Source organism: Austrofundulus limnaeus, unplaced genomic scaffold, assembly GCF_001266775.1.
Source record: "Austrofundulus limnaeus strain Quisiro unplaced genomic scaffold, Austrofundulus_limnaeus-1.0 Scaffold3, whole genome shotgun sequence".
NCBI classification, from domain to species: domain Eukaryota; kingdom Metazoa; phylum Chordata; class Actinopteri; order Cyprinodontiformes; family Rivulidae; genus Austrofundulus; species Austrofundulus limnaeus.
In genome coordinates this window covers 1,038,725-1,064,428 of record NW_013952405.1, presented here as the reverse complement: position 1 = coordinate 1,064,428, position 25,704 = coordinate 1,038,725, and the positions used below count along the sequence as shown (strand labels likewise).

The 25,704-nt window shown below is 38.8% G+C and overlaps 1 protein-coding gene across 6 annotated transcripts in view; it reads left to right on the top strand.

The window, feature by feature from the left end:
• The window catches only part of LOC106523229 (glutamate receptor-interacting protein 2), a 47,860-nt gene extending 24,498 nt beyond the window's left edge, over positions 1–23,362 (top strand). For 5 of the 6 annotated variants that reach the window (XM_014016611.1, XM_014016603.1, XM_014016626.1 and 2 more), the window contains 15 exons: positions 1,747–1,875; positions 2,068–2,229; positions 4,873–5,059; positions 9,047–9,192; positions 9,283–9,363; positions 9,649–9,712; positions 9,980–10,125; positions 11,048–11,192; positions 11,443–11,582; positions 11,793–11,975; positions 14,404–14,563; positions 16,411–16,525; positions 19,461–19,682; positions 20,207–20,353; positions 21,661–23,362. In XM_014016611.1, the coding sequence (XP_013872065.1) occupies positions 1,747–1,875; positions 2,068–2,229; positions 4,873–5,059; positions 9,047–9,192; positions 9,283–9,363; positions 9,649–9,712; positions 9,980–10,125; positions 11,048–11,192; positions 11,443–11,582; positions 11,793–11,975; positions 14,404–14,563; positions 16,411–16,525; positions 19,461–19,682; positions 20,207–20,353; positions 21,661–21,858 (2,225 nt within the window). In that variant the 3' untranslated portion in view covers positions 21,859–23,362. Of the gene's footprint in view, positions 1–1,746; positions 1,876–2,067; positions 2,230–4,872; positions 5,060–9,046; positions 9,193–9,282; positions 9,364–9,648; positions 9,713–9,979; positions 10,126–11,047; positions 11,193–11,442; positions 11,583–11,792; positions 11,976–14,403; positions 14,564–15,925; positions 16,526–19,460; positions 19,683–20,206; positions 20,354–21,660 lie in introns of those variants that run through there. The other variant, XM_014016642.1, reaches the window with a different exon arrangement.
• The last annotated feature ends 2,342 nt before the right edge of the window (positions 23,363–25,704 follow it).

Genomic DNA, 25,704 nt, shown 5'->3' with positions numbered 1-25,704 from the left:
CGTACGCACAATTTAAGAACAAATCTGTGCGTACGAACGGTTCTTGCATGAGGCCCATTGATCTAAAATTTGGTGTTGTGTAGCTGAGAGTTATTCACAAATATAGTGTATAAGATTGTGCATAATATTAGGTTTTAAATTTGTCCAAAAAGGCTCCCTCCCTGTCCTTTCTCAATATAACATGATCTTAGTTTAAAATGTTGACATAAAAGGCAGAGGGTGAAAAGCACTTCTTAAAGGGCTACAAGGTCTTTAATTTAATTTTTTTTTTAGTCTTTGAACTTTTTTTGCATTATGTTTTAAGTTTATAATCTGCCTTTCTGGATGCAACAGAGACAAAACTTACAAGATAAACTTCTACCACTGATGAGTAGTGAGTCTGTTCCTGTTGATGGCTGATATTTTCAGCACATTGCTTATCTTTAACATTACAGGCATGTCTTCTGTAAAAAAAATGTTTCATTCAGCAACAGCACTTAAATGAGACACACTGCCATTTTGATAAGACACTTCTCACAGCTTCTCTCCTCTGCGATGAGGCATGATTAGAAGATGCAATTTGTTTAATCTGCTCAGAGGATTTAATAGGACTGATATGGCCACTAACAGATTAGGAGGTAATGTTTTACTCTGCCAGCTGAGACTGAAAGCACAACTTCTCCCGGTGCCCAAGGTGAGCTTAGCATAAGCTGGCAAAAAAAAGCTTTTCAAGTTGGTTTGAGTTGAACACAAACTGTTTTTATTTATTTATTTATTTATTTTCTGAAAAGGTCCAACGGTGCTGCTTTCTTGTATTCTGAGCACATTTTGTTGGATTTAACCAGGTGCCTCTTTTCTGGCAAACATCCCAGGCACTAGTCAGCAACCTCTCCAAGAAAATCCTCCATCCGTGGGAGCAAGTTCTCAGCGATTAGACCCTTTCCGAAGGAGGCAGCGAGGATTATCGTCACATGTAAAATTCAGTGACAAACACAGCTGCGTGAATCTGAGAGTTAATTATTGAGGCGGGTGTCATACAGTAGGTCAAGCTTTTTTTTCTGCTGATAGTTTCATGAAAGCGGCTTTAATTAATCCTCAGGTTTGGACATAAAGAGTGTCGTTCAACATAGACAACAAACTAGATTCTGACAAAGTCTGGAGAAGAATCAGGGTAAAACACATTAAGGGTGGCAGTCAGATGCAGAGGCAGAAAGTCTGCTTTAGCACCAATCAGGTTCTCAGCTGCACCCAATCAAGGACAAGCCTCATGCCTCCAAGCAGTCCGTGTGACGTCCTGATCGGATCCAGCACTCGGCTTACTCCCACTGTTTTTAAAACCTCTGGGCTTGCTTGAAAGAATGAAATGATCAAAATGATCTTCAGTGTGCATTCAGTGTTTTGGAGGCTTGCCAGTAAATGTAACAGTTTCTTTTCTTTTATAAATTTATTTTAACTTTTTCACTGTTTCCCTCCCGAAACCCTGTTCGCCTAATTGATTGCCTGAAACTTCACAAATACATTAAACTGCAGGATTTAATCTAGTGTGCCATGCCCAGGACATTAAATATCAATTACGCGTCGCTGAATGATCTGCAGGCGCTGTGTGGGGCGGTCCAAATTTAGACACCAACATGATAGTGGGACAGAGTTCTTGTTTGTTTTTGTTTTTTGTTAAACAGCAGTGTTTTCTATGTGTGCTGCAGAGAGGGGTGCACCTTGTTGCTTTATTTATCTTTTCTTTCTTTTTCTCATAAATTTCTGATGCAGTTAAAGTGCAGAAAAGCAACCACAATCCCTGGGACCAAAGCAGCAACTACTGCAACCCCCCACACGCCAGCCACAGCAAGACGTGGAGCAGCCCAAGCCACCCACACAACCAGCAGGACCTCTGCAAATGTAAGTTATCACATGTGACAGCTCTGCTGCTGGCCACACTATTTAACAGGAGCCTTTTTTTGTCCATCAGCACAATTGTTAAATCTGGATCTGTGATGTTTCGCCTCTCGGTGGTTGATGAGTTTTGCTGTAGCAGCTTTTTTTCTTTCTTTTATTTTTTTTTTTCATGATGAGGATAATGTCTCCTTTCAGCTCTGGTGGGTGGGGGCTTTTCTCCCTCCTCCACAGCCACATCGGGCTTCAGCAGCCAAGGCAGCAACACGCTGCCCTGCCCTGCAGCTCCTGTCGCTCCCGTCAGCCCTCGTGGCTCCACCGGCAAGAGGAGGAACAGGAAGAAGGACCACAAGAGTTCATGTATGACACATCCTCCTCCTCCTCCTCCTCTTCATCATGTTGTCTTGATGTGTCAAGCTCAGTCAGATCAATAAAGAAAGCTCATTTAAAGGTGCTCATTGCAAAGTCATGAGGACCAGTCAACAAAAACGTATATAAAAAGATCTACACTTATTTTTTTCTTTTATCAATAGTTATTGTGTTCTTTAAATAAAAAACTTGTAACAAAACTTTGAGAATGGCTGCATTTGTTTACATAAAGAAATGAAGTGACCAAAACTAGGTCAACAATCATGGAAGAGATGTTTAGGATCAATTTGGAGAAAAAAAAACTGTAATGACCAGTCTAGAAGTTTTGCAAAAGCCATGTGTGTATGAATACAATACAATACAATACGACAATACTTATTCTTAGCTTTTTGGGTTTTTTTTCCTCTGCTTTTTAATTTTTATTTTGTTTCATCTTTAGCAGCAGATTTATTCTTACCTTTCCACTTAAATGTCTTCTCATCTCTACACTATTTCTGCCATATTTATTAATCTACATAATAATGTAGGTCAGTCCTATGGCTCAATCATTTGACGGTATTCTAAGACCGAAACTGACACAATAAAAATAAAAACAGACATGAATGGGCCAATAAATAAATTCATTTAAAATACACAAGTTAATTTTAAAAATGAGAATATAACCTCCATGTTTTATAATTTAATTGACCTTCATATGTATTTTTCTAGCTTAGTTCAGATCGGCAGTGTTGTTCAGAAGAGTTTTTATCAGCTACGTCAAAAAGCAAAGGTGAAATCAATCTTGGCAAGATCTGACTTGGAAAAATTAATCCATGCTTTTATCGCAGTTCATCTCGATTATTGTAATTCACTGTATGTTGACATTAGTCAGAACTCTCTCTCCCGCCTGCATCTTGTGCAGAACTCTGCTGCTCGCCTTTTAACCCAGACCCGTAGGTGTGAGCATGTCACTCCCATCCTGGCATCCCTACACTGGCTCCCTGTTCACTACAGAATTCAGTTTAAGCAGCTGCTGATGGTTTTCAAATGCTTGAACAATCTTGCTTCTCCATATCTATCTGAGTTGCTTCAACCCTACTGCCCACCCCGATCCTTAGGATCAGCTGATCAGCTGCTGCTGATCATCCCTAAAACTAGGCGGAAACTTAGAGGTGACAGAGCATTTTCCGTTGTCAGTCCCAAGTTGTGGAACAGTCTTCCCCTGAGTGTCAGACAGGTTTCATCCCTTCCTGTTTTTAAATCTCTTTTAAAAACACACTTTTATTCTCTGGCTTTTAACACAATATGATTTTGTTTTATATTGGCAACTTGTGCTCACCTGCCGTGATCCTGATTTGTGTTTTATGTTTCTTTTATTGTCTTAACTTGTCTTACTGTACAGCACTTTGGTTGCCCTTGTGGTTTATAAAATGTGCTTTATAAATAAAGTTGATTAATTGATAGTTCCAAGAAATTATATATTTTGCAACAATTAAAATTTTACTGCCTATATTTTACTTGTAGATGCATTTGTGTCAATTTTTTTACTGAATTTTTTTTATCATTTTTTTCTTCCTACAAGTCTATATATTAATATGTTTTTTTTTTTCAGTTTCATCTTTGTACTTTATGCATTTCTGCCTCATTATGCAAATAAGGTTGGCTGCCCGTCTTGGGTCAGCTCCTCTACTATTGTTCAAAAGACAGGAAGGAGTAGGATCCATGTGCAGATTAATTGTGCATCCTTGTGCCTCAGTTTAGCAACTGAAGTGTAGTTACATATAGAGCAGAAAGGTGGACTGTCTTGGATTTAAGGGAAGCTGCAAATAGACTTCCTCTCAAATAAGAAGCGTTCGCCTGAAACAACCAGCAGAGCAGGCATGCACAATAAATTGAAAAAAATGCAGTAATAATGATAATGATAATAATAATGATAATAATAATAATAATGATAATCATAATAATAATGAGACAAATGCATCTACAAGTAAAAGGAAAAACAAAAAATTACATATTTTGAAAAAAAATATTAAATTTTAAATATGTGCTGAAATTATAATTTGCTGGAACTAAGCTGGAAAAGTAAATACGAAGGTCAATGAAATTATAAAATATGAGGTAAAGTTCTCCTTTTTAAAAGGTTCATTTTAAGTGTATTTAATTATTGGGCCATTTATATATTCCTGCTTTTATTTTTAATTGTCAGTTTTGGTCCTGCATAGATAACTGCATTTCACGATTGCTTTTAAATATGTCTGTAAAACTACTGTATTAAATGCTTTCAAACTGCACCATTTGATACAGTTCAGGGTAACAGTTGTTATATTATATAGTTTGCAATGAGTACCTTTAACACTTGTAGAAATCCAGACTTTTACACACAGTTTAGTCCCCCTCTAATTTGCTAGATATGTCTAGTTAAACCAATGCAGAGTAAACTCAGAGGTCTGTATTTGTTGTTACTTTGTAGTGCAGGGTTTACTTAAAGTGAACAAGGTTTTATCTGCATTAGCTGACTGACTGCTGCTGTGAACACAACCACGACATGACTCAATCTTTTCCCATATTCCTGAACCATCTCGTGCTCCAGTTTTCTGCCACTTCTCCACTGATATCTCTGTGTGATGTGTCATCCCTCCCTCCCCTCTGCCTCAGTGTCCCTGTCGTCCAGTTCTGTGGGCCCAGGGGGGCAGGTTTTTCACGTGGAAACTAGTGAAGTTGTCCTGAGGGGCGATCCACTCACAGGTTTTGGGATCCAGCTGCAGGGGGGTGTCTTTGCCACAGAAACGCTGTCTGCTCCCCCGGTCATCCGCTTTATTGAGCCAGACAGCCCAGCTGAGAGGTAACACACACTCAGACACCCAGTCACAACCTGAGTGTTGTACAGGAAGTCACCTTGAACCCATGGTGCTAATCATTCAAGACAGCATCAAGGAGAGGGGAAATGTTTATTTTTACCATTTTGACTTTTAAATTTAAAAGATACTATTTTACTCTTTATTTAACTGACAGCTGAACTTTATTAAGATAAGCATTGTTTTTTCTACACCAAAGGTTCTCCAACTTTTCTGCTTTTTACCTACAAAGTAAAAGTTGCAGAGACCTGTGACCCTAAATATTTACCTTTTTTTATTTAAAGAATAAAACCTGCTAATGAGCAATTTATCAAAACAATACCAGTTAAAGCTGTATAAATTGTGATTGGAATTTATATGCTCTTATTTTGACAATTTTGTTTTCAACACAAATAGAAAGTCAGAGGAAATGAATGAAGGATTCACATTCATAAATGACACTGAATTAATTCGGTGTAATCATCTTTTCAAAAGGAATCCTGTAAACTCATGAGCAGATGACTGGAGGGGACCTCTGGTTGTTTTTAACGTTGTGGTGTCTCGTGCTTGTGCAGAATGAAATAAGAGTCCGGCCACCTGTTCAACAAGCTGAAACGTGTAGAGGAGTGATCTTTACACCTGCTCAGATTCAGAGTTATTATTTACAGAGACACAGTTGTTGGAATCAACTGAGCTGCTGAGTGAACATGTTAAACTAAGACAGCAGATTATTTATTCTGCTTGTGTACCACTGACACATTCAGAGTGGTGCCTCCATCACTGCTGTGAGTCTGCATGGACCCTGGGGTTGAGTTAACTTAATAAATACTGAGTAGTTGTTGTTATTATTATAATAAAGTCATTACATTTTAGCTTTAGGTCCTCTAAGCTCTAATTTATTTCATAACATATCATTCTGTCAAAATGCAACAAAACTGATATGTAATTGTGTGCATGTTTGTCTGTTAGCAAAATATCTCATGAGCCACTGGTATTTCAAGGAAACTCTCAAAGAAATTATTATATGAATGTCTACACCTGATTAGCTTTTTGAGTCAACTCGATTCAAGATGGCTTCCACAGCTGTTCAACCTTAGCAAACCCAAATGTCTGCAGCTGAGTCACATTTAGAGGTGTTGCCCTAAGATTTGATGTGGTAGCAGCTAAGAGTCATCCTCATCACCTAAACTGAGCTCTTAACAGATCAGACAAGACCTTTTGTTTAAATTTGTACCATGCAAAGTAGCAGGCGACGAGTTCTAGCTGAATATGGTTTAAAGAAAAAAAAGCTGAAAGAGCAGATTAGGTGGTAGAAATGGCACGAAACTTTTAGAAGAAAAAATATGAAGCACCCCTGATTATGTACAGTGACCCTGATCTTCCTCATTTGCCAGATTTTATTCATGTTTAGATGAACATATTGTGCATTACTTTAAGAGTAGTGTGTGGGCGNAATTTGAAGGGACAACAGATGACTAAAGCATAAAAAGACATCTGTTATGTCTGATTTCCACAGCTATGCTGCTGGCAGGCTGCAACAGGGGTCATTACAATGTTGGTCAGTTGGTCAGTAGGCCCCGCCCCACTGATGGGAATAAGTTTGGTGTTTATTTCAGATCAGGCGTGTGAGCGACGAACACTATCATGGAAATGGTGTGAGTGGGTTCTTTGCGAGTTCAGAAGATCTCATTGTGGCTCAAACAGCGGTATATTTAGCACAAATTTTTGAATTGCTCTCAGTTTTCCAATACTTAAAGGCAGCAAGTCGTGTATTAAGACATGATGTCTACATGATGTATCTGTAATTCGCAGTATAAATGAGTTTGGTTTGTAGAATCTGTACAGTGAGTTTGAGCAGAGGGCGTCCCTCAGGTTCTGTAACATGATAAATCCAGCATCAGTTGAACAGGAGTGACTCAACTATTGCAGGCAACTGAGATGTTTGGTGCCTAAGCCTCCACACAAGGTCGATGAGCTGCAGCCTTCAGTGAATTAATCTCAGTTGACAGTGCTTTAGCATTTTACTGCACAATTAGGGGGCTGATTTGATGTTTGTGTTCTCCTCTTTCATATGTATTGTGAATGAGTTTGAAGTTCATTTAAACTCGATAAGAACAGGTTTGTTTGAAGCTGACAGCTGCATTTTTTTAGTAGGTTCAATCAACATCTGTGTTGTAAATCAATACTGGGTTTTTTACATTAAAATAAATATTCTTTTTACATCTGGATTACTGTAAAAAATGATCAGGTCCACTTTCATAAAATAAAGTGCCCTACAGTCAGAAAACTATTTTAAAAGTCCCAACTCAGTCACACTGCAGGATGTTTTTTTTTTTCTATTTTACACAGTTTTTTTTAACAATTTATTTCAAACATGGAAAACAAAATAAAACAAGGATAAAAAACGATAATAATGAAATTAACATATTTGAAAAGGAATGGGAAGACACAGTTGAAGCCACGAGTCACATTAAGAAAGAGTAAGACCATGAAAAGTTTTAACTTGTGAGATTACCAATTCAAAAGAAATATTCAGTGATATCTGTGAAGCACACTGAGTGATGTTCAGAAAAGAAAGTTTGTCCACCACCTCCATGTGTTGTTTCTCTGCCAGCACAGGGAGCAAAGTTTGTGTAGTTACTCTTACTGCCACAAGGGGGAGTTAAAGGTTCTAAACTTTACTTCCAAAAGCAAAGGATTCAAAATGTACATTAGATTCAGATAATTATGAGCATAAATGACACACTTGTAGCCATTTTGGTTAAACCTTGAACATTTTATTTTTATTTGGCCCATATTTAGTCATGTTAGTCAATTGAGAACAAATTCTCATTTACAGTGACAACTTGGCCAAGAGGCAGCAAATACAGGAGCAGGAGAGCACCAGATGAACGTATAAACAGCTGACAATGAAACATCAAGTTGCACAGACCATGTGAAATGACACAAAGAGAGGTCAGGACAGGTTCGTGGTACAAGTGATCAACAACTGAGATTAAAGCAGAAATTGTTAAACGCACATGCAGCAGTTATGAAGGAGTACTCTCACTGAGAGTTTTTAAACTATAAATTCGGGACAAAAGAAGTAAGTTGTAGATTTTGTGGATGGTATCAGTCATTAGTAGCAGGACACTGAAATCATGAACGCCCAAAGCAGGTGTAGAAAATGAAATAATGCACAATGTTGTGCAATTTTGAGATAACTCGCATGAACTTGCAAGATCTGTTTACAACTGGAGTATGTGCCGTGAATGACTCTTGGCTACAATAACAAAAACATTTAGCTCAGTATCAGTAATATCCACTGAGGTGTAGCCTTTTTAATTTTTTTAAATTTTTTATATATGTTAAGGTTGATTGCTGTGGTGGCCATTATGTCTTTGGATGACTCCAAAAGTTAATCAGGTGTAAGCTGGGGCTATTTTATTGCAGTTTACTCAGTTTTTTGTGATATGCTTGTTTCACAGGCTGTTTTCTCAATGATGAATTTGCAATGTATGGTGCAGTCCTATTGCTGATAAACAGTACATCCAATGAATATTTTCTGAAATATTAAAGTTTGTTCAGAGGGTAATTAGATGTTTTGCTAACAAACAGTTGTCTACAATAATTAATGGCAATGCTTCATCCACAGGTCTTGTATGATCAGTTAGTGCTCAGAGTACAAGTTGGAGATCAGTCTCAGCTGCACCAAATTATTACTCAGTATTTGTAAAATTGACTCCGTTATTGCCATTTCTGTTTGTTCATCTCACTTTGCTGTGGCGGCCATCTTGAATCAGTTGTAGATTAGAAAGTTTAATAATAATTAGATATTTTGCTAACAGTACAGAGTAATAAACACATGCTGGCACGAGCAAAAGCATTATGGCTCAAGTTTACGAGAGAGATGCTATGTTTTTGTCTTCCACAGTTATTCCAATACATTGTGTATATCATTAACTTTTTCAACGTTTCTGTGGTTTTGTTTGTTTGTTTATTTTTTTATCGTGAAGATGTGGTTTGCTGCAAGTTGGAGACAGGGTGCTGTCCATCAATGGCATCCCGACTGAAGAAGGCACTTTGGAAGAAGCTCACCAGCTGCTTAGAGACTCTGCTCTGGCTAACAAAGTAACCGTGGAGGTTGAGTTTGATGTAGCAGGTATCACAAATGAGTTTATTTATGGTTTAGATCATTTCAGTCTTTTCCCATTTACTGATTTTTTTAATTTTTATTTCAAACTGGAATCAGAGTCTGTGGTTCCGAGCAGTGGCACCTTCCATGTTAAGCTCCCCAAGCGGAGAGGAGTGGAGCTGGGCATCACCATCAGTGGTGAGTTCAGGACGATCAGCAGGGGTCAGTGTTGCTCGGGGATTCTGTGAATTTCAGTTCTGTGATCCATAAAACGTAGGCTTGTCAAAAAGTGCATAGCTCATTACCTCCGAATAATACTAGTCTGTACCAGCACTCTTCATTAACCTTTCTTCTGACTAGAAGGATACACAAACAAGACGCCAACAAAAGGAAATGCAAACAAAACCATTTTGAAATGATTAGCGGTTATGTGGTTTGGTCCTTATGTTCTGTTTTACCCACAATTTTCTTCTGTTTTACCAGCAAGTAAGAAACCTGGCAAGCCCCTGATCATCTCTGACATCAGAAAAGGAAGCATTGCACACAGGTGTGTATCATCACGTCACTGCTGAATGTTTCTCCCAGCATCAGGAGACAGATTTGTGTGTCTGCTGTGGAATAACAGTCCTAATAGGATTGAGTTATTAAAATTAGATCAGTGGGGCAGATACATTTCAGAAGGGCTTAGTGTTGATGAGGTCGAGGGTGAGGTTAGGGTCACCTCCCACGGATCCCAGGGAGATGCAGGACTAATAGGATTCTGATGCAGGTCTTGGTTAACAGTTGTGATGCTCCTGCCTCTTGTGTTCGCTAGAACAGGCACTCTGGAGCCCGGAGACCGTTTGCTGGCCATCGACTCGGTGCGTCTGGAAAACTGCACCATGGAGGACGCCATGCACGTCCTGCATCAGGCCGAGGACATGGTCAAGCTGCGCATCCAGAAGGACGAGGACAACATTGGTACACGAGTCCCTCTACAACTATATTCACATTAAATTTAAAGAATGAAGTGAAGCTCGTACATTAGTTCAAAAGCATCAAAAGAAATGAGTCCTTAAAGCAAAAAAGCATTGTCTCCTAATTTTAAAAGCAATTGTATTCACACAGTGTCAAATTAAATCTTATGAAATACATTTAAAAGCACTTACAGCCAGTTGACTGAAATTAAAGTATAATTATACAAAAGCAAATAAAATTTAAACTAGCTTGAAGAAATGACTTGGATGTCAAAGTTGGAAAGTGTGTTCTGCTGATGCTCAGTTTTTGTGTTGGAGATGAGTGTCAGCTACTACCACGCCAAATTTGAGCTCATTACCTGTCAAATCGGCTGAGTTGCAGCACTTCCTGTGTTTGATATGGTCACTTAGCTGTGGCGGCCATCTTGATCCCTTTTCATGGCAGCAGGGGAGAACAATAGTTCAAATCCACAAACGAAATCAATTTAAGAGGTTCTACCTAAATCAGTTATTACAGATGTTTTGACACCTTGCCAAAGATGCGTTCAGCCTTTATCTCTTTATCAAAATAATGAATGAATAATTACAAACTTTTATTTGGAATAGGAACAAAGAATTAAACAGAGTTTTAATTATTCAAATGGACTTGTTTGGACAACCTCTGAGCAGACATGGTTATGCCCCCCTTGTGCTCTCTGGTGCCCCTCAGGTTGGGAACCACTGCTCTAAACACCAATTTTCTTGTTTAAATCTTTATTTACTCGCATTTGGTTGTTTCCCCTTTTAGATTTCAAGCTGAAGGATGTTGCATAAGTTTTTTTTCTTTTGTATGATGGAGCTAAATCATTTAAAGTTCTAATTCCTAGCAGTAACTAAATAGGTTTGCATTCTTCATTGAATGCATCTTGTATTTGTTTCTGCTGTAGATGAGTTGGAGATGTCAGGCTGCATTATCTACACAGTTGAGCTGAAGAGGTACAACGGACCTCTGGGCATCACAATTTCTGGCACAGAAGAGCCTTTTGACCCCATCGTCATTTCTGGCCTTACCAAGAAAGGTCTGGCTGAGAGGTGAGTGAAGGACAGCAGGGGATAACTGGACGACGACGTGACGCCTCAATGTGAATGCAAATAGTGGCTTTCTGAGCATTTTTTCAATTTTATTTTTAAAGAATAAACGAGACAGTAAACAATGGCTGTCTCATCTCTTCCTGTAACAAGCAGCCTCTTTGTTTCTGTCTCAGCCCGGACTCTGGCAGCCTGACGGGTTTTCCCTGCTGGTACAGTCTGGTAGAGTCTGGTATCTTTGTGTTCCCTGCAGGACCGGGGCCATCCATATAGGAGATCGAGTCTTGGCCATTAACGGGGTCAGCCTTAAAGGAAAGCCGCTGAGCGAGGCTATACACCTGCTACAGATGGCCGGGGAATCCGTCACCCTCAAGATCAAGAAACAAGCTGACAGTATATATTCACCTTTTTTTAAATCATTTTGGTTTCAGTTTGGTAGGAATTTATTTCTGAATAAAACACGAAACAAAAATAGGTGGGGAAACTTAAATAAAATGATAGTATGAATAATAAGTTCAGGCAGGAATAAGCAATACTAATAATGGAACATTACCTTTTTTTCCCTTCTTGATTTAACGTTAGCTCTCTGCTGTGTTTGTTCAGATTCGGAGTTCCGGCGGCCTCCTGACAGAGAAGCCGGGTTTTTAAGTGATCCTGAGGATGAACTAACAGAATCTCAGAAAACCAATAAACACTCTGAGGTCTACTCAGCCACTGTGCCCAGCATAGACTCGGCCATGAGCTCCTGGGATAGCTCAGGGTTTGATGCAGGCTACATTAGCCAAGGTGACGCCCAACTCTTCACTCTCTAAGGTTTATGCTTATCTTTTATTTAATCAGAAACTTTTTAAAAAAAACTTTTTTTCTGTCCATTCTTTCACTAATAAAACAGTCCAGAGTCACAAAACGTACTTTTAACCCTGAAATAAAAATAACTCAAGTTTGAAATAAAACCTACATTTTAAAAACTATTGTTTTGGTTAACACTATGATGCCATTTATTCATGTTTTAACATGTTGGGATGAAAGAAAAGACAATTTTCCTGTTGATAAAATTTAAACCGTGAACTATGAGTCACAAGTCTGACTTGGCAGACCCAAACTTATAATGAGGGTCTGCTGGGAACATCTGACAGAGTCTCCTGTCAGAGTTCCTTAAAGCTCTGGATGTTGTGAGGTTGCGTTGGTTGATGCGACTCTACAATATCGTGTGGACATCGGGGGCAGTTTCCCTGGATTGGCAGACCGGGGTGGTGGTCCCCCTATTTAAATAGGGGGATTGTAGAGCGTGATCCAACTATAGGAGGATCACACTATTAAGCCTCCCTGGTAAGGTCTATTCAGGGGTCCTGGAGAGGAGTGTAGGTTGCATAGTCGACTCTCGGATTCAGGAAGAGCAGTGTGGTTTTCACCCTGGTTGTGGAACAGCGGACCAGCTCTACACCCTCAGCAGGGTCCTGGAGGGTGAATGGGAGTTCGCCCAACCWGTCTACATGTGTTTTGTGGACTTGGAGAAGGCGTTTGACCGTGTCCCTCGGGGACTCCTTTGGGTGGTACTCTGGGAGTATGGGGTACCAGGCCCATTGATACGGGCTGTTAGGTCCCTGTACGACCGGTGCCAGAACTTGGTCCGCATTGCCGATAGTAAGTCGGACTCGTTTCCAGTGAGAGTTAGACTCTGCTAAGGTTGCCCTTTGTCACAGATTCTGTTCATAACTTTTATGGACAGAATTTCTAGGTGCAGCCAAGGTGTTGAGGGGATCTGTTTTGGTGACCTTTACTGTGACTCGCATCTCTACTTTTTGCGGATGATGGCTTCATCAGATCGTGATCTTCAGCTCTCACTGGAGCAGTTTGCAGCTGAGTGTGAAGCGGTCGGGATGAGGATCAGTGCCTCCAAATCCGAGACCATGGTCTTGAGCTGGAAAACGGTAGGGTTCCTTCTCCAGGTCGGGGATGAGGACCTGCCCCAAGTGGAGGAGTTTAAGTATCTTGGGGTCTTGTTCACAAATGAGGGAAGAATGGAGCGGAAGATCGACAGGCGGATTGGTGCTACATCTGCAGTGATGCAGGCGCTGTACCAGTCTGTCATGGTGAAGCAAGAGCTGAGCCAGAAGGCGAGGCTCTTGATTTACCGGTCGATCTACTTTCCTACCCTCATCTATGGTCACAAGCTTTGGGTAGTGACCGAAAGAACAAGATTGCGGATACAAACGGCTGAAATGAGTTTCCCCCACAGGGTGTCTGGGCTCTCCCTTAGAGATAGGGTGAGAAGCTCAGTCATCCAGGAGGGACTCAGAGTAGAGCCGCTGCTCCTCCACGTTGAGAGGAGCCAGTTGAGGTGGCTCAGGCATCTGGTTAGGCTGCCTTCTGGACGCCTCCCTGGTGAGGTGTTCTGGGCACGTCCCACTGGGAGGAGACCCAGAGGAAGACCCAGGACACGCTGGAGGGACTATTTTTCTCAGCTGGCCTGGGAACGCCTTGGGATTCCACCGGATGAGCTGGTCTAAGTGGCTGGGAGAGGGAAGTCTGGGTCTCTCTGCTTAGGCTGCTGCCCCCATGACCCGATCCCGGATAAGCAGAAGAAAACAGACGGACTATGAGTCCTATCTATATTTTTAGTAAATTAATATTTTTCACTATTCTACTTTGGAGAACTGAGTAACATATTTCCATCCAAATAAATTGTTAGTGTAGGACCAGTTTTTTTTTTTTGAATATTAAATTGATAAAACTGAGATGTACTTATTTATTTTATTTTATTTTTTACTAATAAAGGCAGATTTTCATTTTATTTAAGGTTTCTTTTTAAAAGTCAAATGTAAGACTTTCATTATTTTTATTTTCAATTTTTGTACAATTTATTTGGTGACTGGTGTGAAATGTGTGCAGAATTTTTTTTTTCTCCCACCTCATACAAACTTCCTCAAGTGAGTCAAAAATGTAACATTTTAGATCTCAGAACAATGCTGTGTGTCTTAACAGGTTAAAACAAACTGATACATTTTACTCCCTTTTATTAAATGTATAATTATGTCTTCTAAATTTGGACCGAAAACCTGACAAATCTTTCTGCTTTTCTAAATAACGTGGATAATTATATTTATTTTTGGTCAAATCCACAAAAAGCCTTCTTAGAGGGACCAGGGAACCAGAAGCTAGAGACCTCATGTCTAATTAATTGGATTTATTCTTTTTTTGTTGTTGTTTTTAGGAACCTATCTGCACAAAACTTCTGATTTGCTGCTAAATCCACCTGAGTGGAGGCGTCCGAAGCACAAGAGCCACACCACCTCTGGCTCCACAGGTCTGTCCCATCAAACAGCGCTGTATGATGGGAGGATTACTGAGGATGAGTGGGACAAAATACCTGGGTAAGTGCGGAGGCCTGGAGTTAGTTTCCAAATGTCTCTATATATTCATCATTTTCTCCATATGGTTTGTTAAAAAACATGACTTTGCAAAAGTGTAATATGTGGAAAAGTGATCAGGGTTTACTGCCTGATGTAATTACCCACATGCTAAAGTCAATTCTTTTATATTATCAATCTATTAGAAGCTTTAATGATGTAATTTTATAGCTCTCTGTAGTTGATTACACCTAATCCTATAAAATAAATACTTAAGTGAAGATGATTATGGTGCAGTTAGGAAACACATTTAGTTACATTTGGTGAAACGCTGTGTTTTTGTGTGTTTTAACTACAGTTCAGAGAGGCAGAGTTTCTCTTTTAGTTTTTGTTTCATCACCGTTTATGTTTTGCTGCACTGTTCGAATGTTTCATCTGTTTTAAAACTCCAGTTGTTTGTTGCAGTACCTCCCTGTGAGTTTTGAACTTCCCGCTCCGTCAGTATTTATGTTGGTGTACCTTTTTTCAATCGAGTCACAAAGTCCTGGTCGGATTCATCACGCGCTGAAAATAGAAACTTAAAATCTTGAACTTCTCAAGATATTTGTCAGAGATGTTGAAGTATTGAGGAATATAAAGATCAAAAATGTATAATGGATACATTTATCGGCACTGGTTTGAACTGATGTCTGGTCAAACAGAAGAAAGAGCAGCTGTAGAGCTCTGGGTATCTCATAAAAAGTACTAAATGTGCTGAACAATGAGGTGAAATTACAAAGACTTTTTAAAAATAAATGTTTTTAAATAAAAATGGTTTAAATCTATTTAGTAGAATGGTAGATTAAAAGGGACAAATCTGAGGTAATCTGGGAAGTCTACAATGTTTAGTACTTGCGGAGAAGAGAATTAAACACGCTGTTTGGCCATTTCCAGCTGCTTTGACTGTATACTCATCTACTTAATTTTCCTCCCACATTGCAAAAGGTACTTAAAGTGCAAAAAAACTGCAGATGGATTTCTTTTCCCATGTGGAACACAGTTTCAGAGTATATCGGGAGGCTGGAACGTATTCTTGTCACGTTAATAACTCTGTCGGCATTTGACATTCAGAGTTTTTGACCTGTAAATTCCTTTAGCATACCATTCTTTTTTTCCCCCTAACTGCAGTTTCTCCACTGTTGCTTTTACGTAAATACCCAGGTGTGTCGATAATTGTGTCCACTATGCATTGTTTTCAGTGGTTCTGACCAAAGCTTGTCTTGTGTTGAATCTTGTTTTATTTTTACTGTTTTCCTTGTTTTTATAAAAGCTATCATGTGGTGTGTGTTTTATGTTCTGTGCGTTTCCAAATTTGTCTTTTTTTGTTTGTTTGTTCTTCTTTCTCAGGTATTCTTTCTCTCATCTGCTTTACTAACGTCTCGCAAGCTCTTTGGTGTTTCAAACAGATGCATCTTGTTCCTGTCACCCCCTATCCAAACAAACAAACTTTTCCTATAAAAAAACCCACCTCAGTGACTTAAAGGACACATCCACCTCTTGTCTTCCCTCATGCTTGACTTTCCTGAACTTTTGTGTTGTACACTTTGAATTTCCTGCTTTAATTATTTTTTATTTTTATTTTTAAATGGGTGACATTGCTTAAATTTGAAGGCTGCATCTAACCTTGCGGACTCCTTCATCGACTGTTACAAATGTACCATGACTCTTCCTGAGGAACTCCTCTTTCAAAGGGACTCTTCAGTTTTGAAGCAACCACCCCCCATCCAAACAAACAAACAAAAAACCTCCACATCCCATGCTGCTTTTGTAGGCAGCACCCACCTCCAGCCTTGCAGGGTTGCTCTTATGTTCTGGTTCCTGCGTTGTCGCAGATTCGTCAGCCCCCCTCATTGCCATGGGACCTTGAACAAGGACGACAGCTTCTGGTCCCAGGCCCTGCAGGACCTCGAGACCTGCGGCCAGTCGGAGATTCTCAGGGAGTTGGAGGTAGGTGGCAGGAGGAGCTTTCCCCCTCCATCTGCTTCACCCTCATCTATCCTCAAACTAAACGAACATACCCGAACAAGCATTTTAAACTCGTCAGCCTAATCTGTTAGTTAATCTGACGAGACGAACCAGGCACCTGCTAATAAACTGACCAAGAGTTTTACACACGGCCTTGGCCTCTAATCTAAGTTTGCCACAGAGATTATGCAGTGGGTTAAAATGTGTTCACCCCAATAACATTCTGTTTTCTGTTTTGTTGCCTTACAACCTGGAACATAAAAGGAGCTTTGAGGGGTTTTACTCTTTTGTTTGCTGAATAACTACAATATTGAGGATGCAAAATACAGTTTTATTGTGATTGTAAATAATGTATAACAATCATTTCAACCCTGGAAAACTCACTGTGTAGAGCCACCTTCAGCAACAGTTACAACAGCCGGTAACAGGTTGGCATCATGATCACTCAGTGGTTAGCACAGCAAGAAGATCCTGGGTTTGATCCCCAGTTTGGATCTAATGTCTTTTTGTGTGGAGTTTGCATGTTCTCTTTGTGCTTATGTGGGTTTTCTCCAAAACGTGCACGTCAGGTTGCCTTCAGGCCCTGGCCTCCTTTTACAAAAGAGATCTGTCACCCTAATAGGCTTTGCCTGATTAAATAAAGGTTAATAGGTCTCTTCAGGTATGTCTCTAATAACTTTGGTACTTTTGCTCCTGGAATATTTGTCATTTTTTTATATATAAAAAAAGATGCTTTACTGTCTAGGTTGAATGTATGCTGCTTTAGTATGATCTTTGATTCTATGAAATATTCTTGACTGGACTGATTGCTTTAACTAGACTATTTTAGGACAATTTATTGTGTTTTCTGTCCTGTGGGTGAAAGAAAACACTGGAGCGTTGCTGTCAGTGTGTTTAGGGTCATCGTCCAAAACCTCCACCTCTGTCTCAAATTTCCTTGAAGACTCTGTACTTTGCTTCAATCATTCTTTCTTGTATTCATGTCCCGGCTGATGGATAGACATCCCCACAGCATGATGCTGCCACCACCCTGCTTTACTTTGGGGATGGTGTTCTTAGCATAATGAGAGGTGGTAGCTTTGCCTCAGACATGTCCAGTTTGTGTAAAATGTTGGAGGGGTTTCTGACAGGACTTTTCATGGTCTCGTCCTGAAAGCCCAGCTCTGTGCAGCTTATATTGCTGCCATGAACAGATGCTTCCAGCTCAGCTCCATCAGGGTTATCTTTGTCCTCCTGGTTGTTTCTCTGATTAATGCCCTTCCTTGTCTGATTTGGGGGTTTTCATGGATGGTCCTTTCTTGGCAGGTTTACTGTGGTTACATAATCTTTTCATTTCCTAATGATGGATTTAATGGAGCTCAATGGGATGTTCAGGGTTTAGAAATTTTATTTTTTTTATAACACAACTCTTTTCCACTTCTCCACAACATTGACTCTGACCTGTGTGGAGAGAGATTTTATTTTGGTCTGTTTTCTTGGTGATAATCCTTACAACTTCAGAGTGTAAATCATCTGACACAGATTTAACAAATGATCTGGCTCATTGGTGTAATTTGCAAGGGGGGGTTAGAGGGGTTATGACCACCACAATAATTTGATCCAGTAAATATAAACCCCCCAATAAAATGACATTGTTTGCTCAAACGCAATAGAAATCAACTGGTGAAGTACACAACTGCAACTCTATTGTTGTAGTTCACCAGATAAATGCATACTCTTGGAAAATTGAGAAATTTAGATATCTCGTATAATACTATCCTAAAAGTGTAAAATGTTTCTTATGGTGCGTTCACACCAAACGTGATTTCAACATCAGGAGCCTCAGGTTTACATGCAAAGTCTATGGTGGACGCGCTTCAAGCAACATCGGGAAGGGCTGCGGCGCCTTAAGCGCGATTAGAGCAGCGCGATTTGAACGATTTGAACGATCTGAGCGTTCGACGTGCTGAGGCGCAAATCGCTGAAGTTAGAAAATCTGAACTTTTGCAGCTCGACGCGCAGCATCAACCAATCAGAGAGACTCCATTGTGTGACGTAGCGACATATTTCCCGACAGGACAGTTTACTGAATGATGTCCACTAACCTGAAACAGATGGAGAGGAGCTCTTAAGCTGAAATCGAGTGCCTGCAGTCGGTGTCCTGATCCGCAGCAATGCGTGGCAGCGACTCATCAGACTGGAAAAATAGTCCTGAAAGTGAGCTGTGAGCCTCTTCTCTGAATTATCTGGTGAATTAATTATGAATTAATTATCTGATGAACGTGACATGCTCTTGCTCTCTGTAAATAAAGCAAAGCCACTTCCTCGTCCGACATTAAACAGAGCCCAACAGAGGAGGGAGGGGCAGGGAGGCTGTTGCCGTGCAGCGCTTCAAGAGCTGTCCTGCGTCTGACCTCAAAGTCCACAAGCGACCAACTTCAGCGATGGCTGCGATTTTGAAGCTGAAATCGCGTTCGGTGTGAACGCAGCATTACTTTTGGAAAAAATGGTGAAAAAAGTAAGCCTTAATTGTTGAACTGACATAGAACAGAGTAAAGTACAAAGAAAACAGTAAAGTAAATCACAGTAAAAGCATTTCGATGTATTTTAACCCCAAAATGTCCTAAATCATTTAAGAAAAGTTAACTATTTATTTATTTATTTATTTATTTATTTATTTATTTATTTATTTTCAGTTCTAGAATAAAATTACAATTATTCAAGATTTGGTTGTTCCTTTTTTATCTGTATTAACCTGAAGTACTTTGCGTAAGCCTTTCAACTTATCCAACTGAAAATCCATTTAAATTCCAGGTTGTAAAACAACAGAACAATACCAAGGGGGTGAATACTTTTGCGACCAACTGCATGTGCCTTTTTCAAATTTGTGTTGTACATTTTAAAACAAAGTTAAACTAATTTCTGTTTTTTTTTTCAGGCATCCATGACAGGAAGTACTCTTAGTCTGTACCTGGAGGAGACAAAGGCCAGTGAGGATTCATTGTTTCACTCTGAAATAAGTCCCATAAAGCGAGAGCAAAGTCACAGTGAAACTAAAAACAAAAGCTTGAACTTTTCAACTGGAGCCAGAGATGGATTGTCCAGGACCAAAGGGAACCCCACTGACATGCTGTCGCCTTCTGGATTAGCTCTTCTCAAGGTGATTCATTAAAAATGTCTTAGATTTGTGTGTGTAATGCACTGTGTTTAACAGGAAGGTGTTTTAACTTGACACAGCTCACTCATTATCACGAGAAGTCATCTTAAATCCATGTCTTGTTTGCTTCTGGATGAATCTCCTGCTTTCTTACAGAAAACGCCTGAATCCAAAAAGAAAAACACGAGATATGAGATGGAGGCTTGTTGTAAAGACACTGGTTCAGGGCCAGATTAACGTTACTGTTAAGCCATGTTTCAAGTTTTCTAATCGTAATAAACACCTGGTAATACAAGTTTCCATTGAAGTGTACAAATGTGACTTTTTTTTTAATTTGTCCAGTGTCTGAACAAGTCTCCAGAGAGGATGGCTGAACTGGTTTTTACTTGTAGCTGAGCTCTCTGCATGACAAATAGTTGTACTTACAAGCTGATTAAAGATAAATCTGCTGCAGCTTTAAATTTTTGCCAAGAGCCATTTTAGACTTTATGCAACTATAATTTAACCCGTTGTGTGTGTTTTTTAAGGTCTCTATAAGGAAGGATCTTGAGAGTCATGACTTTGGCTTCAGTGTATCAGACGGACTCTTGGAGAAAGGAGTTTATGTGAACATGATCAGACGTGACGGCCCAGCTGACCAGGCTGGGTTAAAACCTTTAGATCGGATCCTTCAGGTAGTTTTTCTCTTTTTTAAAAGACCAAAAGTGAAAGAGGGACAAAATACTACGTGAAAACAATTAAAGGTGATATGATTCTGTCATATTAGAAGTGTTCAAATTGTTGCATACTGTTTGATACAAGACAACAATTACTCTTCATTTTTATTATTCACTACATTTTAATAGTTTTTAAAACTATACATATTTAAAAATAAATGTTCAGTTTATTTAATAGGATAGGCATTTATCTGAGTTCATTATTTTCATTTTTTGGTCATTCTTTTCTTCAGATAAACGAATTTTAAGCCCAGGTCCCCCTTGAAAATGAGATCTTAATCTCAGCTTGGTTTAAAATCTGGTTAAATAAATGAGATGAATGAAATGAAACAATTTTGACATGATATCATCAATTAAAGAAACAAATCTCAAGACTTCATAAAATCAAAAGGTCAACAGCACAAAATCTTTTCTATAAGTTTAGTTGGTTTCTAGAAATCTATGACAAACTGAGGTTAAACAGAGTTGCATAAATACAAATATTCTCGCATGCTTAAAAACAGATTATAATCTGAGTCATTCCAAAAGATGTTTGTTCCAGATTTCTGCTGTGTTTTTTCATTAATAAAGTCTTTGTGATTCTGACCAGAAATAAATGTTCATCTGTGTTAAAATCTGTATTAATACATGTTTTATCATCAAATGATCTTTTTATTATCTTGTTCTTTAATGAACAATACAAACTTAGATTTTAGGTTTGATTTTTTTATTTCTTATAGGCCTTATTAATAATTTGAGCTCATACATGCTTTTCTATGAAAAAAAATGAAATGATAAAATATTGTATATGTTAACTACAACAGATTTACAGATAAAACATTTTATTTTTAGTACCATCTGTGTGATGTTGATTAAAGACCTGATTTAAAGCATTTTTTTGTATTTTCCTTGAGGCCTTTTTCACAGTTTATTTCCTGGCAGCTCAAAAACTAAAAATGAACACCAAAAGAATAAAACCTCCCAAAACAAGAAAGCTTCTAATATCTGATAAATGAAAAGGAAATGCCTTTAGTTTTTTTTTAAAAGACAAACTATATAATTAAAAAAATCCAATTAATAGGACATAAAAATAAATGTGTGCATCAAAACTATTTAAACTCTGAGCTCTGAAGCAATAAAGCTCCCTGCTTGGATCTGAAGTAACACATAGCTGTTTCAGTCTCCGTGCTTTAATGTATCCTGTGTTTGAATGTAAACGACAATAAGCAATGGTTGAAAAAAAGTGGCTATAATTCTTTTTTATTTGTAAATTTTTTTTCTCCCAGGTGAACCGAGTGAGGACGAGGGACTTGGACTGTTGTCTAACTGTGCCTCTCATTACGGAGGCCGGAGACTGCCTGGATCTGGTCATTAGCAGGAATCCGCTGGCAGCCGCAGACGTGGAGCTGCCCAGCGACTGTGACGAGACTTCAAACTCACTGCTCTGCTTTGCCAACTACAGGACCAACAGCATCGCTCTGTGAGCACAAAGGAGGCCGTGGAACACAGCAGCACCGGGACCACACACACACACACACACACACACACACACACATTACACAAGGTCTGAAAGCTACAATGTGACAAATTTAACCAAGAAAACATCCCTCACGTCTAAAATTATAAATGCTTTTGTTCACAATTGACACTTTTAATCACAAAGATGCAGTTTTTTTTTTTTCAGAAAATTTTGGCTTCTTTCCTTTTTCTTTCCTCAATCTCCAACATGTGAGGTTATATAATCGGAGCTTCTGATGGGGCCAAGATGTCGACATTCATGTTCACATTCATAGTTTTAAGCTTTATGTTCTCGTTGTACACATTTCTTTGACTTTTATTTATTTATTTTATTTATTTTATGCACAAATGGCTTTGTGTTCATGTCAAAGCACTCACACAGACCTGCGGGTCTCAAGGTTTGCGGGGTCGTTGCACTTATTTGAGTTATTTCGGCCACCAGTTGGCTCACTGCCTTCGTTTCCAGTCTCTACCCAGCACTGCTCGCCCTAAAGAGGGGACCGGGCCTCCAAATAGACAGAAAGCTCTTTGAGACTCACTAGCTATCAACAACTATATTTTAAAGCCTGTTCTATCTGAGCACCACAAATGCACGAGGTCACCCTAACATTTTCTGTTTACAAATGTCCTTGATTTAAATTTTTTTAATTATGACACTGATTCACATTTACAAAAAGTTGGTTTTCAAGGTTACAATTTGCACGTTTCTGGACACGAATCACTTTTTATTCTTCATGTCCTAAAAGGTGAAATCTTCATTTCACAGATGTTTCTGCATGAGCTGCTTTTTGCTCACGTGTTCACTAATATCTGCCGCAGAGGCTTTTCTGGGGATGATTATTTTCTATACCACCGAGTTATTTTTTTATTTGATTTAATTTTTTTTAAGGAAATGTGACTTGACCTGGAAACAAATGTTGTATTTCCCGTGTTGGCTGTCAGCTGTTTGTTGAATCGTCCTGTTTGTAGCAGCCTTGGAGGGTAATTTATTGTTGGGACCTGTCTTTGATTAAATGTCATCATATATTAAAAATGCCTATTTTTAAGGTTTTCTGTTGATTTTCTGTGTTGCACCTTTTAATTTATTGCTAAAATTATCTTTATGTGCAGTGTTTTTTATTTTTCTGTTCAGGTACACAGGATTCAGTTTCTTTGTACAAACTGTAGGAGTGAATGTGGTTGTAAGTTGTATTTTTTAAAACTTGTTTTCACATTTTGCCTCACAGTATGTTATCAGGTTGAAAGAACATTATTATTATTATTATTATTATTATTATTATTTGCTTTTTTCCATCCTTTTTGAACTTTAAATAAAGGTAGACCATATTTTAGCCATTTGTGCAGTTTAGTTGAGCTCAGCATGTTGAATTTTCTCACAAGGTTTAATAAACCAACACTTACTGTGGAAAATAAAAATCTACACACCAATATTAAAATGCCAGGTTTCTATAATATATAAAGTCAAACCAATACATTGATTCCAGACATTTTCTACTTTTACTGTGTGTTACAACAAGCTTACAAACAAAATCAGCCGTGGGTGAAATATCTAAAAAGATGCAATAAGCCAGTATAATACACTGCAAAAAACTGTCCACCTGACCAAGTTTTAAAATCTTATTTCCAGCCAAAAAGTCTTTTTGATCTTGTTTTGAGACTGATTTACTGAACAAGAACTGATTGTGTAAGAATAATAATCTTGTTTTCAGAATGTGTCAGATTATTTGTCTTTTTAGTCTGAAAATTTGATTCAAATTAAGTCAAAAATTTCTGCCAATGGAGTAAGAAAACTTTACTTGGTAAGTTTCTTAAAATACTTGATTTGACTCATTTTTTTTCTTATTTCAAGAATCTTATCAAGTAAAACTTTCTTACTCCATTAGCAGAAATTTTGACTTAATTTGAGTCAAATTTTCAGACTAACAAGACAAATAATCTTACAGATTCTGAAAACAAGATTATTATTCTTACACAATCAGTTATTGTTTAGTAAATCAGGCTCAAAACAAGATCAAAAAGACTTTTTGGCTGATATAAGGTTTTAAAACTTGGTAAGATGGACAGTTTTTGCAGTGTAGGTGTTCTCCATTTAATGTAATCACATGTTGAAGCACCTTTTGATTTAGTCACTAGCTTTGCTCTTCCTGTGAACACATCTGCCGTCAAAGTGACTCTGATCAACCTGAAAAGTAAAGTTCAGCTGTCCTTGAATTTTCATGACATTTATTTTATGTCCTCCAGCGAAAGCCAAGGTTCATAGAGCTCAGAAAGTATCAAAAAGACCAATGCTACAAAGAATCAGAAGGTTAGATGACCCCCCCCCCTCCCACCGCCTTGCATAATCAGTGGAGCACAGTGAAGGGAGTCATCAAGAATGGTAAAAATGTAGGTGAACAGTGACATTGCAAATGAAACGTTCCTCTGAAACTGATAAAAAGACAAGACAGAAAAGCATTCATTGTGTTCTGCATGTGACATTCTACTATGTTCTTAAAAAAACAACATCCAGGCTCCGTCAAATATGTAGTAAAATGTGCAACGTGGTGATTTTCAACTTTTGTATCCACAATTCTACAAGGTCTGTTCAGCTCAGGAAGAATGCACATGCCCACAGTGAGACAAGGTGGTGGCAGCATTATAGTGTGGGCTGCTTTCCTTTAGTTCAGGGGTGTCAAACTCCAGTCCTCGAGGGCCGCTATCCTGCATGTTTTAGAGCAGGGGTGTCAAACTCCAGTCCTCGAGGGCCGCTATCCTGCATGTTTTAGAGGTTTTCCAGCTCCAACACACCTGATTCAGTGATTGAATTAACTCTTCAAATTGGGCAGAAGCCTGTTAATTACCCAGCGATCAAAATCTGGTGTGTTGGAGCAAGAAAACCTCTAAAACATGCAGGATAGCGGCCCTCGAGGAGAGGAGTTTGACACCCCTGCGAGTTGGATTTGGGCTTTTGATCAAGGTGGCTGGAATGATAAGCAGCTCTAAATATCTTTTATTTTTATCTAACCCTATCTTCAGGTAAATTTGGTTTCACCAGAATATATTGAAGATTTGGAGAACTTCTTACACATAGTGTGAATCTATGGAGCAGAAAGTTTGTGGAATGAGATGAAGACACATGTGTACAAGAGAAAACTGCACAGTCGACAAATGTTACCAAGTCAAGCTGTCATCTGAAGATTAACTCCTAGAGGACTGAATGTTGTAAATAAATCAAAAGGTGCTTCAACAAATTAAATCAAACTTATGGTATGTCTATAAACACTAACAGCTGCCATAGGCCAAGGAGCTGCACACAAAAACAGTTCATTCGCCCATTAGCTCATCAATATAACAAAAAAAATTTAAGAAATGAGATTAATTCTGACTGGGCTGACGAGCTAATGGCTAGTCCATGAGCAGCCGGGACCAGAGTGGCTCAGAACAACTCAGATCTCAATGTTTAGTTTTACAACAAAATATTTAAAAAATAAAACAAAAACATGACCAAACAAAATTAAAAGAATTAATATCGACTCTCGTGTTATCTAAAGATTGCAAATGAAGAAGAAACCTAAAAAGTCTAAGAGTTAAGGCCTGTCTGACATAAAGTGTCAGCTGGTTCCACAATTTAGGAGCTACAGTCTGATCCGATCACCTCTGTGGACTGGCCTGCAACTCAGGACAGGTAAAGGAACCTAGAGGTCACATAAGGCTGCAGAAGGTCAGATACATATACAACGGGTAAAATAAGTATTGAACACGTCAACATTTTTCTCAGTAAATATATTACTAGAGGTGCTAATGACATGAAATTTTCACCAGATGTCGGTAAC